This window comes from Argentina silus (genome assembly GCF_951799395.1).
Source record: "Argentina silus genome assembly, chromosome: 8".
NCBI lineage: Eukaryota > Metazoa > Chordata > Actinopteri > Argentiniformes > Argentinidae > Argentina > Argentina silus.
In genome coordinates this window covers 5,825,181-5,839,666 of record NC_139662.1, presented here as the reverse complement: position 1 = coordinate 5,839,666, position 14,486 = coordinate 5,825,181, and the positions used below count along the sequence as shown (strand labels likewise).

General features: G+C 40.6%; 2 protein-coding genes across 3 annotated transcripts; both read right to left on the bottom strand.

The window, feature by feature from the left end:
• Window positions 1-3,871: 3,871 nt before the first annotated feature.
• Window positions 3,872-10,904, bottom strand: zmynd12 (zinc finger, MYND-type containing 12; the record flags this gene model as incomplete). The annotated part of the gene is made up of 8 exons (XM_083674465.1): window positions 3,872-3,997; window positions 5,547-5,683; window positions 6,655-6,736; window positions 6,901-7,023; window positions 7,451-7,620; window positions 7,774-7,945; window positions 8,324-8,465; window positions 10,795-10,904. 8 exons carry the CDS (start codon window positions 10,902-10,904, stop codon window positions 3,872-3,874), a joined length of 1,062 nt encoding a protein of 353 aa, XP_083530591.1.
• A 243-nt stretch (window positions 10,905-11,147) lies between these two features.
• LOC310808275 (epithelial membrane protein 3-like) lies at window positions 11,148-14,388 on the bottom strand. 2 transcript variants are annotated; one of them, XM_083675078.1, is made up of 5 exons: window positions 14,147-14,388; window positions 12,920-13,010; window positions 12,651-12,753; window positions 12,327-12,467; window positions 11,148-11,825 (listed from the first exon to the last, which is right to left on the bottom strand). In XM_083675078.1, exons 2-5 carry the CDS (start codon window positions 12,998-13,000, stop codon window positions 11,650-11,652), a joined length of 501 nt encoding a protein of 166 aa, XP_083531204.1. In that variant the 5' UTR covers window positions 13,001-13,010; window positions 14,147-14,388; the 3' UTR covers window positions 11,148-11,649. The 2 variants fall into 2 exon arrangements, with proteins under 2 accessions (XP_083531204.1, XP_083531203.1); XM_083675077.1 differs by lacking the exon at window positions 14,147-14,388 and having other exon boundaries at window positions 12,920-13,049.
• Between the last annotated feature and the right edge of the window lie 98 nt (window positions 14,389-14,486).

Here is a 14,486-nt window from a genome sequence, read left to right as displayed (position 1 = left end):
ACTCCAATGTAGCAGAGAGGACAGACAGGGTACACTGTTACCGGGGACTAAGTGCAAGTTGGGGTGGATTCCATTTCAACTGCAGGTGATGTAAGAAATGGGATTGAAATTCATTCATTGAAAATTGGCCATGTTATTCCAGTTAAATTCAATTCAAGAATGGTTTGGAATGGAATGGAAATGGGTCCACCCCCAACACTGAAAAAAGCCCCTAAATACTGGTCCATGGTCTGACTTCCCTTCCCTCATATTACTTCTGGATAGATCGACAATCTGACCTTTGACCAATCTGAGGGTGCATTGTAACAACACCAAACATGCCCTCTCAAGAATATACTGTATATCTAGAAACATTTGCATAGGTCTATCAATTCACCTAGAAACTCTTTAGATATCAATCTTATTAAGCACTACTGTTGCTCGATTTTTTTATTTCATGTTTTTAGTGACTAGCTTTTATAAGCTTTTTGAGCTTTTTAGAAGAACAATAGCCAATCAGCAACTCCGTATGCTGTTTTAATTTTCTTCATTTGAAATAAAGCACTTTAAGATAAAAGGTGATTTGCATGGTCAAACTACATACTTTGGGAGGGAAGTTGGATCCGTCTAGAAACACAGTGAGATAAAGTGTGAAAGCTGTCGCTACACCTACAAGAACAATAATACCTCAAAACAGAATAACTTCTCACTGCCATAGAATAAGATAGTATGTAAAGCATACATATCAGCCAGCATCCTTGTGGTTTCAAATGAGCCTTGATTTTTTTTCAAGCTTTCCCTCCCTTTATACTTAGGACCTAGATAGTTGAGTATATTGTTTGTAAATAATAAGGTAGAAGTATTAATGCTAACTAGTTTCTGGCTGATATGAAACCCTAAGGGCTTAAGTAATTGTAAACTTTCTCAACTTGAGCTTTTTGGTTAAGCTATTGTGTACAACAGATTGGTTTGTACAGAACTGCAACATTGAAAATAAAGTTTCAACCAAAAATTGGTGCTAAAGATTCTGTGGATTTGGCTAAATGTGGTTAACTAGTCCAATCTTTGGAAGATGACCAATTACTGTTTTGTTTTTTCTTCACAGGAAGTGAGATAAACTTCAGAGGCATGTTGTACAAATAAAATGCAAAACAAAACTTTTTTTTACAGTGTGTTTGATAGAATGTAACTTTTTTTATTCCTCAAAGGAAAACTTTTCCAGGGATTTCTGTGGCCTAGAGCTTCTCTCTTGAGCTGTTGGTTACTCACGGTTTAACTTTCCACCAGTCCGCCTAAATACCTATCAACTAGGTTCCAACTCTGGGGTGTCTGCCATCAACCAAAAAACATTCACAACAGTAATCTAAAGCACAAGCAACCATACTTTGTGCCACTTTACTTTGTGACAACAGCATCAGTGTTGAGGCCCATAACCCATTTCTGTCTATATAGAAGGCTTCTTAGTCAAACGGTTGACTCTCAAACATAACTCAGGGAAGCAGCCTTGATCTCATCCCCACTCCCAAGGCATGTGACATATCCATCCTAGCTAGAGATCTGCCTAAAAATGTGTATTGACAGTCAAACAAACAAACAAACAAATCGAAAAAAGGTTTTAAACTATAAAAAGATGCGGTGTACCATGAAGGTTAACATGCACTTTTTTTCCTTGCTTGTTCTACAATGTTCAGTGTTTTTTCTCTAATTTATGGTATTTTTTTAAGGACAAAAGTGGTTTGTGTGCACTAATCTTGTCTCAATAAAGTGAGACCGCTGTGAAGCTTGATTTTTGTGGGACGATTTACTAACCATCTGGAATCTACCCGGGGTCTGCTTGAGGCAGAAATCACAAGAGTGCCAAATCCGAACACGGCAACAACAAAAAAGGGTGACTTTTTTTGGAAAGCTGTCAAGTATCGCAGCGGCTCCACTGAGAGTTAACACCATTGACAGTACTGTGATGTGTCCAGCACATGTAATATCTCTCTGAGAAAAGAAAAACTGTGAATCCCCTGTACTTGACATAGGGCAGGGGGTATGATGATTCTCAATAAGTCAACCCCCCCCCCCCCCAGCTTCCACAGTTTATTGGTGACTGATCAATCTACAATTGTTGTTGTCCCTTTTTAAAACGGTTCCATTTTGTTGTGTTGTATACCAAGCCTGTGTCATTCCACATTCATTATTTTGTTGATTAATGTAAATCAATGATAAGACATATCCTCTAGACCTTAAGACCAGCCATAAGAAAGAATGAAAGACCATATTTCTCTAACATATGCATTGTTACAAAAATATCCCTACTCTACTGCATTCATATACCTACACAGCATATCAAGCCAGGTTAATGTACTCAGTATGGTTCAGTATGACTGTGTGTAAAACACTACGAAATACCTTCTTCTTGCCATTCCATTTCCTTTGTGAACACTGAACTGAAAAGATAATGTAAAACTTATCAGGCGGGAAAAACAGGCCCCAGTAGCCTTTGGTTTAATCCATCCCATCTTTTCAGATCAATGGCCATGATAGAAAAGGAGACAAGGAAAGAAGGAATTTATGAGAGCAGGGACACAGCTAAGGCAAGCAATTGGTAAGTAATGAAATGGTCCACTTTTGATGATGTAACATTGCAGCCTGTGTTGTACTGACCCCTGGTGAGCGGTGGTCTGTGACCCCTCCCCACCAGTGACTTTGTACACAACAACACAACACAAAGTTACTATTTATTTTATGAATTGCTGCTAATGTATATTTGGCTCAATGATTTAAAAGGGAATTGGAGGAATCCAAGTGTTTCCAAGTTTTCACTGCCTCTCAACACCTAGAAAATGAATCTGAATGCCAAAAACAAGCATTGTTGTATAATTCAATACTAATACTACTAGTAGTGAAATGATTTTAACAGTGATTCTTTGTGTTTTGATATAAATAATAATAAAAACATTTCAGAAATGTACATATGTAGGATTTGAAAGAGTTCCTTAGGTTCCTTTCATCCATCAATGTGTTCAGAAATGAACTAGGAGTTTGCGCTAAGGTTTACAATATTGATTGATATATTTAGTTGATCAATAAAAAAACTGCAACAGATATGGCCCATTTTTTTTTTATTTGATGAAGCTTTCTGTGGGAAAAAGAATCATTCAACCACTTGTAATAATGATTAAAAACATATCTAAATGATAAGAGGTTTTTTGATTACTAATACCATATATCTACATCTACAAGTCATACAAAGGTTTTGTGTGAAGAAATAGGCTATTTCATTGCTCTTATCATGATTCTGTGAACCATTTTGACAGCATGGCAAAATGGATCCCAACATTTGGTTTACAAATTACTTTGTGCAAAATGATGTAAATATACACCCTTCTTTTTTAGATTAAAATAAAAATTAGTCATTATTCAAAACGGATAAATGTGTTTTTGTTTCTTATTTCACTAGTTTGAGTAAAGCATCACTCAAGTACAATGACATGTCAGGCTTATCTTATTGATGAGAATTTGATTAAAGATCAACTTAAAAATGAATTAATTGACTAATTAACTGAATTGAGGAAATAAGAGACACTACAAGATATGTCTCACTCTGACATTAAGACATTTGAGATTGAACTTTGAGATTCAAATTATCTGCCGACTATGAAAGCCCTGTGGGCTTTCAGTATCTCCAACTTACAAATATCCTGATTGTTCAGTGTAGTCCTCTGAAAGTACAACATATTTTATTCTGTTAAATTTGTACTATGACCCATTTGGATGTGCGGACCTAGCATGGTTCCTTTGTGTTGAGCTGAAGAGGTGGCAGAGAGGCAGGCCGGCTGGTGGATGGCCGGCTGGTGGATGGGCGGGTGGGCACTGGGCAGGCGGGCACTGGGCAGGCAGGCGGTCAGCTTGCGTTGGTAGGGTGTGGGCCTCCCTCTGCCAGCTGCAGCAAGCTCTGGATGGGCTCTGTGAGGCTGTGCTCAGGGACCAGCTGGCTGGACTGCAGGGCCCTCCTGCCAAACTCCAGTGCCTGGCACCAAACACACACACACGCACACACACACACAAACACACACAGAATAAAACCATTGCACCCATTGCCCGCTGTGGGAGTATAAAGACGACTTCTATAATATCACTATAAATCGGGCTGCACCCCAGCAGTCTTCACTAACTACACTCCCTCACGACCACCGATCTAAGAGGACTTCATATGGTTGAAACCAAGTGGTTGGTTGAAACCAAGTCCCAGTCCTTTCATCTGTAAATGGGAATTAAGGAAAGATGATGAGGAGAGGAAAGTATTTAAAACTACAGGGACACTGCCTGGGGACTCCACTGTGCTCACTCACTCACACATTGTACCATTTGAATACAACCAAATTAAACTAAATGTCTAGAGGCAAACATAAAGTTCATATTAGGTAATAATTGGTCTTGACTAAACCAAACCTGCCATAGCAAGACTCATGTGGTATCATTGTTGACACAAATGTTGCATGTGAATATACTATTCTGAAACTTGGAAGAAGCATCCACCTGTGTAGGGAGTCCTGTGATCACTAGAATTACGGTATGCCTATATGCTACTGCATAAATACTGGAATTCCAGAAGTTCCCAAGAGGAAAAAAAAAATATTCTAAATGTGGCTTTAAATTAATTGAGCCCTCAGTCCTATGTTACCCTCCAGAATCTGTACACTGAGAACCTGACACGCCTAGCCAGACTATGGATGAATTCTAATAGTCCAAAATGGCTTCCTCTCCTGAAAGAACAGGGAGGGTGAAACTAAATGTCCTATTTGGCTGTCCCGATTTTCTTTCCAGATCAGTGCGGATGAAGAGGACACAAGGAAAGGACACAGCTGTCTATAAACCATTGAGGTACAACTGAAGAAACCCTGGCTGGACTGGCCATATTAAGACATGCTGAGCGTCATTATCCGATTAAGGTTTTGGCAGGTCACACAATCAGACCCAGCTCTAAGGGTGCTGCTGCCGCTACTGACACACCAACTGGAAACTGGATATTAAGACATAAGCTGTGGGTTGTCTGTTTTACACCCTCCATAAGAGGGTTGTTGTCAAGTAATACTTTAAAAACTAAGGACCTTAACCATAAGACCTTAGCCCACCCTGACTCCCACTTTCTGATTGATTGAACTCTAAAACCCCTCTAAAACCCCTCCTAGCTCAGGTCAATGACCCTTCTAGCTCTGGTCAATGTCCCTATCAAGCTGGCAAACTAGTCCTTCCATTTACATCACACAAGACCTCTCACAGGAATGTACACAAACATACCAAAGTTGGTTGTCAGAAGAGCACGCAACCAGTTTACCCTCACTAAGCCCTAGCATACTTGGCAGATCAGAGAGAAGTTGCCCTGGCTGCAGCCCAAGGGATGGGAGGGGAAGTTAGAGTATCAAGCTAGTCACATCAACTCCGCTAAATCCTGCCAGAGCGATAGACTTTAAGGCTTTACCAATTAGAGCTAATCCCGTCTCGAGACAGTCCCTGGGAAGCTCACGTTGGGAAGTGTGTTAGAGTGCCAATAGACTGACCCCGGGAGGAAACCTCACCTTGTCAAGACATCCGCCCAGGAACCACAGCATGGCTAGAGAGTGAGCCACTAGAGCGTTCTGGGTCGCGTCCTGCTTGGGGCTCCTCTCCAGCATGGCCCTCAGCATCTGGTCTGCCTCTGCCCGCTGAGCCTCGTCTGTGAAGCAATGCAAAACACACACACACACACACACACACACACACAAGCACACATGCGTACATGAATGCATGCACAGACACACACACACACACACACACACACACACACACACATACACACACACACGCATATACACGCATACACAAATACACACAGAACCACACACATAAACTTGTGAGGGGGACCCACCTCTTCCACCAGCAATACTGTACTGTATGTAGACTGTATACTGTATGTACTGTACTGCAGCCATTTTGTGCTCAGCACACATTGAGATATACAGTAAAAACAGGACAAGTCACCCCAACAAGAGCTGGTGTGAGCTAACACTAAGCAACAAGGTCATGCTCTGTGGCGGCTAGCCTTAAAAAGCCTGGGAAAATGCATTGCGGCTAACAGGCTTAACGTCATAACTAGGGCAGCAGCAGCAGAAGCAGCTGAGAGAGAGGTAGTGAGGATGCTGTGCAGCCAGAGATGTGTCATGAATGGTCTTAGTCAGCCCCCAGCATGTTGGTGTAAAGCTGGGGTTTAGCTCTCGGATAGCACGTCAGGGTATAGGCACTAATTTTAGCTCCACTGACCTTATTTTCAGTGATACAGGAATGGAGATAAATGCTTTTGGGGTTGCTGGAGATAACGATGGCTACTGATATATAAGCCACAGAGATCAGCCGTGTTGTTAGCATAGCAAATTTGTGATTGGTTGCATCAGGTGGTTGTTGGTGAGCCACCATAAGAGCTATCATTAAGAGTGTAAAGTCTGCTTGCAATGGTTGTTGTAGTATGGAGTTGTTTTAACTTTGAAGGAGCTAAGGTTAATTAAATAGCTTCATCATTTGATAAGGTTGCATTGTTGATTAATCTAGTCTAGGTTTGATAAAAATCAGACACATGAACCTGCTATAGGTTAGCTATTTTTTTCAGCATTCAAGTACACTGATACATATTTGAAGTAAGACTTAACCTACCAAAAGAGGGTTCTAATGTTATGGATCTTTGGGTATGAGTCTCCAAAAGTTTGGTCAGATGGGAGTGCCACGTACTCGCCACCTATAATACAGACACAGTTAAAATAGTCAAGCTTAAACTGACATAACAACACAATCTTCTTCATTGTTAAGCATGCACTGTCATAATGTTACATGACAAATACAATTATAGTTAAAATATGATATTATTTTTGCCTTCATTTTAAACGCCTGTTTTAATTGTACCTCAGTGTACAAGGAATGAGCGATGTCCATCTTTTCCTGCTTTATAAACACATTAGCCATCAAGAAGTAACCACCACAAGTGACAATGTTATCCAGGCCATACTCCTCGCTGGCATAATACACCTGAAAACCAAAGATGTACATTAATGCAGTACATGAAAATACAACTCCATCTATCATTCTATCATTCATATTGTCTCCAATTCACTAGCAAGACAGGGTTGACATGAGGATAGCAACCCACAGCCAGTAGTTCACTGCATCTTAATAATCTAGGAATGGCTTCACCTCATCGGCTACACTCCTTAATTTGCACTGACATATTTAAGAACTGAACAGTGAAAGCAAATTCCTTATTGCTTTTACCTAGTCCATGTGTCAGGTCTGTCAAGATGAAGGAGGAGGCAAAATGAACCCAAGCTTGGTTTTCACCAACGTGAGAATGAATGGTAGATATTTTATGACAATTTCAAATCTAGATTAACTGGCCCGGCTGCCCATGGGGTTGAAGCATAGGTAGATTTAACGACTGATAACTTGGACACTCAACGTCATTGGCAAAGTGCAACAGCGCTCCCTCCAGGTTGCCCGTGGCGGTGTAGAGGCGGCCCAGGTTGCGGTGCAGCTGGTGGCGGACGGTCTGGCTACACTCTGGGGTCTTCATGACCGTCCACTCTGCCTGAGACAGGTATTCCTCTGCCTGCGATAGACTTCCCAGACCTGGTGGGACACACACACACACACACACACACACACACACACACACACACACACACACACAAATATTTCTGTGCATTTTAGAACAGTAGATCTGCACTCTGCACAGTCATGGTGTAAACTAGAACCAGGAATACCCTCCATCTTGCTACTCACCAACGTTGGCCTCGGCCAGAAGGAGGTAGGCAGGCACCAGCTGGACGGCACTGGGGCCGTAGACGTCCATGGCACAACTCAGAGAGAGCTGGGCGGCAGGCAGGGACTCCTGGTGCTTCCCTTCAAACAGCTTCTTCTGGGCCTCGGCCCTGGAGATCTCAATTAGCTGCTCCTAAATAGAGGCAATAGACCAGAGACACTACAATAGTACTACTAATTCAGTGGTTTAGGACTGTATTAGGACTGTATCAGACAAACAAAATGCAGTAGTCTGCTCTGTTTATGTCTGACTTTAGGCTATGTGCTTCATTTCAGAAGAAGCCATCAATGAGATTTAAGATTGGCCATCGCACCACCCATGAGATATATTCAAAACACAGACCTGAGAGGATTGAATGGGAGTGAGTCATATAGTAGAATCCTCCCCTAGCCTAAAGGCAGGCTAGGTGGAGATACTGTATTCATCTGAAAAGTGCCTCAGAGTGGCTAGGATCTAGATGTTGATTTTGGATTTCTCCCTGTTCTATTGTGTTTGTCCTGTCCCCCTCACCTGTCTGTGCAGTATCTGGGAACGGTGGTGATCTCGGTCTACTTGTAGGGAGTGGAAGGGCACTGCAGCACGGATAGGGATGAGCAACTGACAGATCTTCTCATGGATCCCCACCCAGTCTGCTTGCTGGTGCTCTGTGTCGCTGGAAAAACAGTCATGGGCAAGATTCCAATCCCAAAACTGACTCCCTCTTCCCTTTCTGACTCTAGTGCAAACCTCTCAAGGCTGAATGTGAACAACACAGCGACAGCTACAACTGGCTTTCACCTATAAAGTCTTTTCAGACTAGGAACTCTAGATTTGGGTTTGGAATCCACCCAGGAACATTGTATCTGTATGTCCTGTCATGCAAAGTTCAGTTATGGGTTCTAGGCAGGTCCTGAATCATTTTAAGGTTTGAATATATTCTTGGAACAGGCAGAGTTAATTGAAGTAACTTGTGGCATTTGTGTATTTACTTAGTATGCAGTTATAGTTACCATGCATGGCTGAACAACTGCATTTTCGACAGTTCATCTCAAAACGTATTTTTTGCTTTAACAAGAACTTGCAATCTTCGATGGACATTAGCCTGGTTGAATGATGTTCATTTGACTTTAGCATCAAAATAAGTGGGCATAATGTCTTGGATTCATTTATGTGCAATATCTCTCCATGCCAATGAAGGCATCCTAAATTGTATGCTATTACATAACAGGTCTGTAATTTGCACATCTTGCTATTCCCCTACATCTCCTCACTGCCTTGGAGCTGTCTGTTTCCTCATGTTTTCTTTCTGCGGTGCGTATTCATTCCACTGTGTTTTTACTGGTCTGGATTCAAAAAGCAGTTCAGCAGCCACGTCATGGCAACAATGCTGAGTGTATGAGCTGGGTAGGTCACAACGGCTGAAATGTGAACTCACATCATGCACTCTCATACACAAGAATCCGCAAGGGCTCTCGGGGACATCTGTACCAAAGAGACTGTTTCCAATGTCTCTTTCTGAACTTTCTTTCTCATTCACATGAGGTCACTAACTCTTGAGTCTCTCTCTAGGCATAATATAACCTATTGTGTTTGTCTGGTAACTGGTGTTTGTCGGGTCCTCTTTTGCTCAAAATCATTGCAGAGCTCAGAGCTCATGCAGTCACTTGGTAAAGGAACTGTAGTGGGAAATGTTGACATGACCAGACTAGAGTTATGTTGCTGTACAACACACCTTCAGAGAGACCATTTCAAGCTTGAAATGTGGCTCTACTCATACTTAATAAGGGGTATATTGACAGGCTAACCATTGATATTTAACTGATATCTTTTCTGTTTCAGATAAATGTCCCCAGCTGCCTGTTGATGTCAATCCTGTGTTGTTGAGTATTTCACAGGGCATCCAAGTTGAGTTAGATCCCAGGGGTCCAGAGAACCACCTTTGATCAACCCAGGCATCCATGATGCACCAAAAGGTCATGGGATGATCCACTTGAAATAGTGTGTACCGGTACAGCAGCCAGCATGTTTGTCCAGCAGAGTCCAGCTCTACAAGGTGCCCAACGGTTCCCCTGACATATGAGGGCATACTAATCCCTCTCTGCACACAGGCCTTCCAACAGACTTTCTCACAGGCCTCTCCTCAGGCCTCATTCTGATCTTCTTGATACTTGCCATTTTGCAACAACAGAACAACTTCAACCCATTAAACATTGTCATTGGGACACAACAAGAAGAGGATAACAGAGACAAGTCTATTAATCTGGACAAGCAGACAGCTGGCCCCAGAGGTAGCATACTTGAGGGATGTGCACAATGCTCCATTGATTCATGAAATCTGCATCACATGAGAGAAATGCGTTTTAAGGCAGAGACATGCCAGGAGAAGCAATGTTAGAGCTCCCTCTAAGCTTCCTCAGAGAGAGTCGCTTTAGTGGTTCAGCTTTTGGGAAATGCTGTCACCATGTAAGTACTAGCCTACATAGTGCTATACTCCCCCAAACTCAATGACTGTGACAGATAGGGTGCTCCTGGTGATACCTTTGGCTCATGTCATCAACTCAAGCTTTCTATTGAAAATGGAAATAAAAGTGATTACAATAAATATATTATAATAAGACATAATAGCCATAGCATTCTTCACTTGACAGTCTTCTCTTGTATAAAAAATATCCTTTGGCATAACTTGCTTTCCAGCTGTTTCTGCAACCACAATGTCTGGAGCCAAAACAAGTTCTCATGCAAACTTGACTTTATAACAGTTCTTTGACCATGCTATATTACCTTTGTAATTACTGCCACCTAGTGCTAGTCCAGAGCATTTTATTTTCGATTTCAAACCAGAGACCATTCTCTTCTCACAGAATTCTATGCTATGACTCGAGCAACTTTGTGCTATGTGGGCTATTTATACAACATTTCTTTCGTCTTGCTGACAAATACATGCTAACAATTTACTTAGCTAAATATGTACAGTATGTCAGTTTGTAACTTCGTGGACTTACCAGTAGAAGGTGACCCGACACTTGGTGCATTGCAGGTATGCAGGTTTTTGACAAAGCTCACATTGCCTTTTTGCTCCTCGTGGGTTTGCCAGTGGATTTATAGCCGACATCACCTGCGACACTTGAGCTTTGCTACCCATAACTTGTTGCTTGTTGGTTTGAGGCGATAGTAATCTTATATCACTTGCTTGCAAACTTTTTGAACGACTATCATTTTGTTTTCTGGACGACTACAAGTTGCTATGGAGACGACCTTTGAAACATTTAAACTTTTTGTTTGAAGAAAGCATGACGATATAATGTTGTAATCAAAATGATCACTAATAACTGAATGAGAAACTCCACTTCACATTCTATAAGTGCAGTTTATGAAGAGAAGTTACAGCAATTTACTGATACAAATTGCACGTGAGCGTTCATGTACAAAAATATATTTCCTATTAACATACAAATATATTTCAAAGCAATAAAAGCATCATTATGCCATATGTAAAAAATATTCCACAACACCTTTTTGGCATTTGTCATCAGTATGCTGATTTACAATAAATACTGATGCTGCTCATACTAGTTTTGACAATAGGCATACACATGTTGCATTGAATAGTAAGGCCCTAAAGACTACTAAATAGGCTGTTATTGTGTACATTTTTCCTATATCAAGAGAGTAAATGCCATGCCATCAATAAACATTTGGATATACATTTAAAAAAAATAAACTGAATTAGCTGCATTATGGCAATATTAGGCCTACTGACCCAGACTCTAACCTATTTCGTGGAATATCAGAAATAAAAACAATTTTAAGTATAACACTGTGTAACACTTTAGTCTTATCTTCTTCATTCTTCCGGGTTACTCTTTCTTACGTAGGTGGATGTACATGACTCCACTGCACAGTAGCAGAGGCACACACACCCAGGCCAAGATAAAGCAGTAGCCAAAGTGTCCTGACGTCAGCTCTCGTGAGTCCTGGAGGATATCTTGATTGTGAAGCATGTAGATTAGAGCGGCAGCAAATGCTGTGAGACCTGGGAGAAGCAACAGACAGACAGACAGACAGACAGACAGACAGACAGACAGACAGACAGACAGACAGACAGACAGACAGACAGACAGACAGACAGCATGACTCAGTGGAAAGTTACAGAGATTACTTTGATGTAGCACTGTACTATATGTACTTGTATTCTATATACTTAGCCATATACTGTATGTATCCATGACTAGTTAATGTGTAATGTGTTTATGTATCACATCATTACAGACAAAAACACTTTTACACTGTTTGACACAAAATGTTGGGGCACTTTACTCTATAGCAGTGTTGAAATAAACCACAGTAGAAGTATAGACCATAAAACAGCTACATTATAACAGCAACTGTAATAGTGGAAAAATGTCTTTGAGGAGTAAGTGAATCAAGTCTAAATCAGATACAGTATATAGATAGATAGATAGATAGATAGATAGATAGATAGATAGATAGATAGATAGATAGAGATTGCGTATTCATTGTTTTACTGCATTACCTGCAAAAACTTGACATAACCCGGTGAAGTAGAAGAGTCCCCCCTTGGACATGGTGAAGAGCTGCCCCAAGAAGACCAGGAAGGACACTGAAGAGAAGACTACAGACAGCACCATCAGCACCTGAACAGCTTGGAGCCATTCTGAGGAGAAATAACATAAGATAAGATCATTGGGGATAATAGTTATTATTTGCAGCATTGTGTTACAATACATTAAATTACATTACACACAGAAGCACAAATTACACAAGGAATAACAAATCACGCGTCCTGCCCTCGAGGAAAGGAAGATTTCAGTGACTTCATGGAGAAAAATATGTTTACCAGTCTCTTTGGACGAGGCACACAACCAGGTTCCAGTGTCGTTGTCAAATCTACAGTTGTACCAGAGGTCTGAGTTTTCCACTCCATCCCAAATCCACCAAGACTACAAGAGAATGAGAAGAGGGGACATTAACAATACCAGGAATAGAGTAACATATTATCATTCTACAAACAGTTACTTTCTACATTGTGAACTACTTTAAGACAAACTTCTCTAACAATGCTATTCTTCAGTGAATATATAAATGTTGGTTAAATAGATCTCCAACCTTCTCCATGGTAGCAATGAAGAGCATGGCCAGGGTGATGAGATGCAGCAGGGTCACGAACATCAGCAAGTACGCCATCATGAGGAGTTCCCTACGATTTTGCATTGATTGTTAGCAAAGTCAATGATTACTGTTTCAATAGGCATTGAGTTTTACAATCCTTCAGCACATTTTTTACACTGAGACTGAGTACAAGCCTTCCTGTTTTCCCCTGAAGTACAAATGGAAAGTCTGAGCTGTTTAATACAAAATACTCTCTGTTATGTAAGCACACAAACAGAGTGCCAAGGAACTATTTCTAAAACCACTCTTTGACTGGCCTGAGCCTGTATTGAAACGAGAGGGCGAGGCTGGTTGAAATTAAAATGGTGTCAAATTATTTAGTCAAGTAACCTCAATAAACTTCTGCACTGAAGGAATAACTGTTTTACAGTTTGGAGTGAACAGCTTTGTTACTAAGCAAACACCTGGTTTTCATTTTAGCTGCACAACATGTAAACTTGGATAAATCCAGTTTTGAGAAATAAATGTTGTCTTATTCTAAACAAAATTCAAAAATCTTAGGCGTATTGGTGATGGTGGTGGTGGTAGTTGTAATGATGCCAGTTCTAGTTTACACAAGAGACATGAATTGGCCAAAAGAAAAGAAAAGAAAAAAACAGGATGAAAATGTCTGTATACTCTACTAGATCTTTATCTTTAGGAGAGGCCCAGTTTTGGGGTGGTTACAAAAAGCCATGATTGTCAAATTATACAATTAAATGAGAGTATTTTCATCCCTCTGACAACTGAATGAAATGCTGGTTATTGATTACCTCTCTAAGATGTGATTATGAGAGTATTATTGGTGAGAATCGGATGAGAATATGAAAGTGTGCCTGGAAATCAAAACATACATAGCTCTGGTACAAGTGTTTTGAATTTCAGGACTCCATGTGTAATGCTGAGCATGCACATTATACAGACTGGTGATAAAAGCAAGTGTTTTTCTGTGATGAAGAAATAAGGATGTGACAAGTATCAATCTTCTGAATGATAAATCTGTTGAGTATACTGTAACTATGCTGACATTATCCATTTTCAACATCTTTTTACATGGCAATTTTTTATACTTTTAAAACAGCTTAATATTTTATAATCTATATTAAGCTATATCTACAACTGTTCCTCAAGAACATTTATAGAAACTCATAAAAGATCATTTCTAAAGAAAGATTCTCCACTCACCTTATTTGATGTTCCTCTGAAACAAACCTCACTCTCTGTAGGCCTACAACTCTCTAAAACTCTCCCCTCTGGTGGTCCTCTCCTTTCCACTCCCCCTTTATTTTTTTCAATCATTCCATGTCCAAAGTTTCCAGGAGGAGGAGAGGAGAGGAATGCAGAGTTTTTAAAAAGAAACTCTAAACGCCCATTTCCTTTTGGTTGAACAGAGCTCCCTTTGCTCTCCTTTTTACTCCCTCAATCCAAAATCACCATCTTAAAAAGATTGCAAACCAGACCCACCCATGAGCAGTGGAACAGCTGCCCACATGAACAGATTTATACTGTAAACACTCTGAATTGT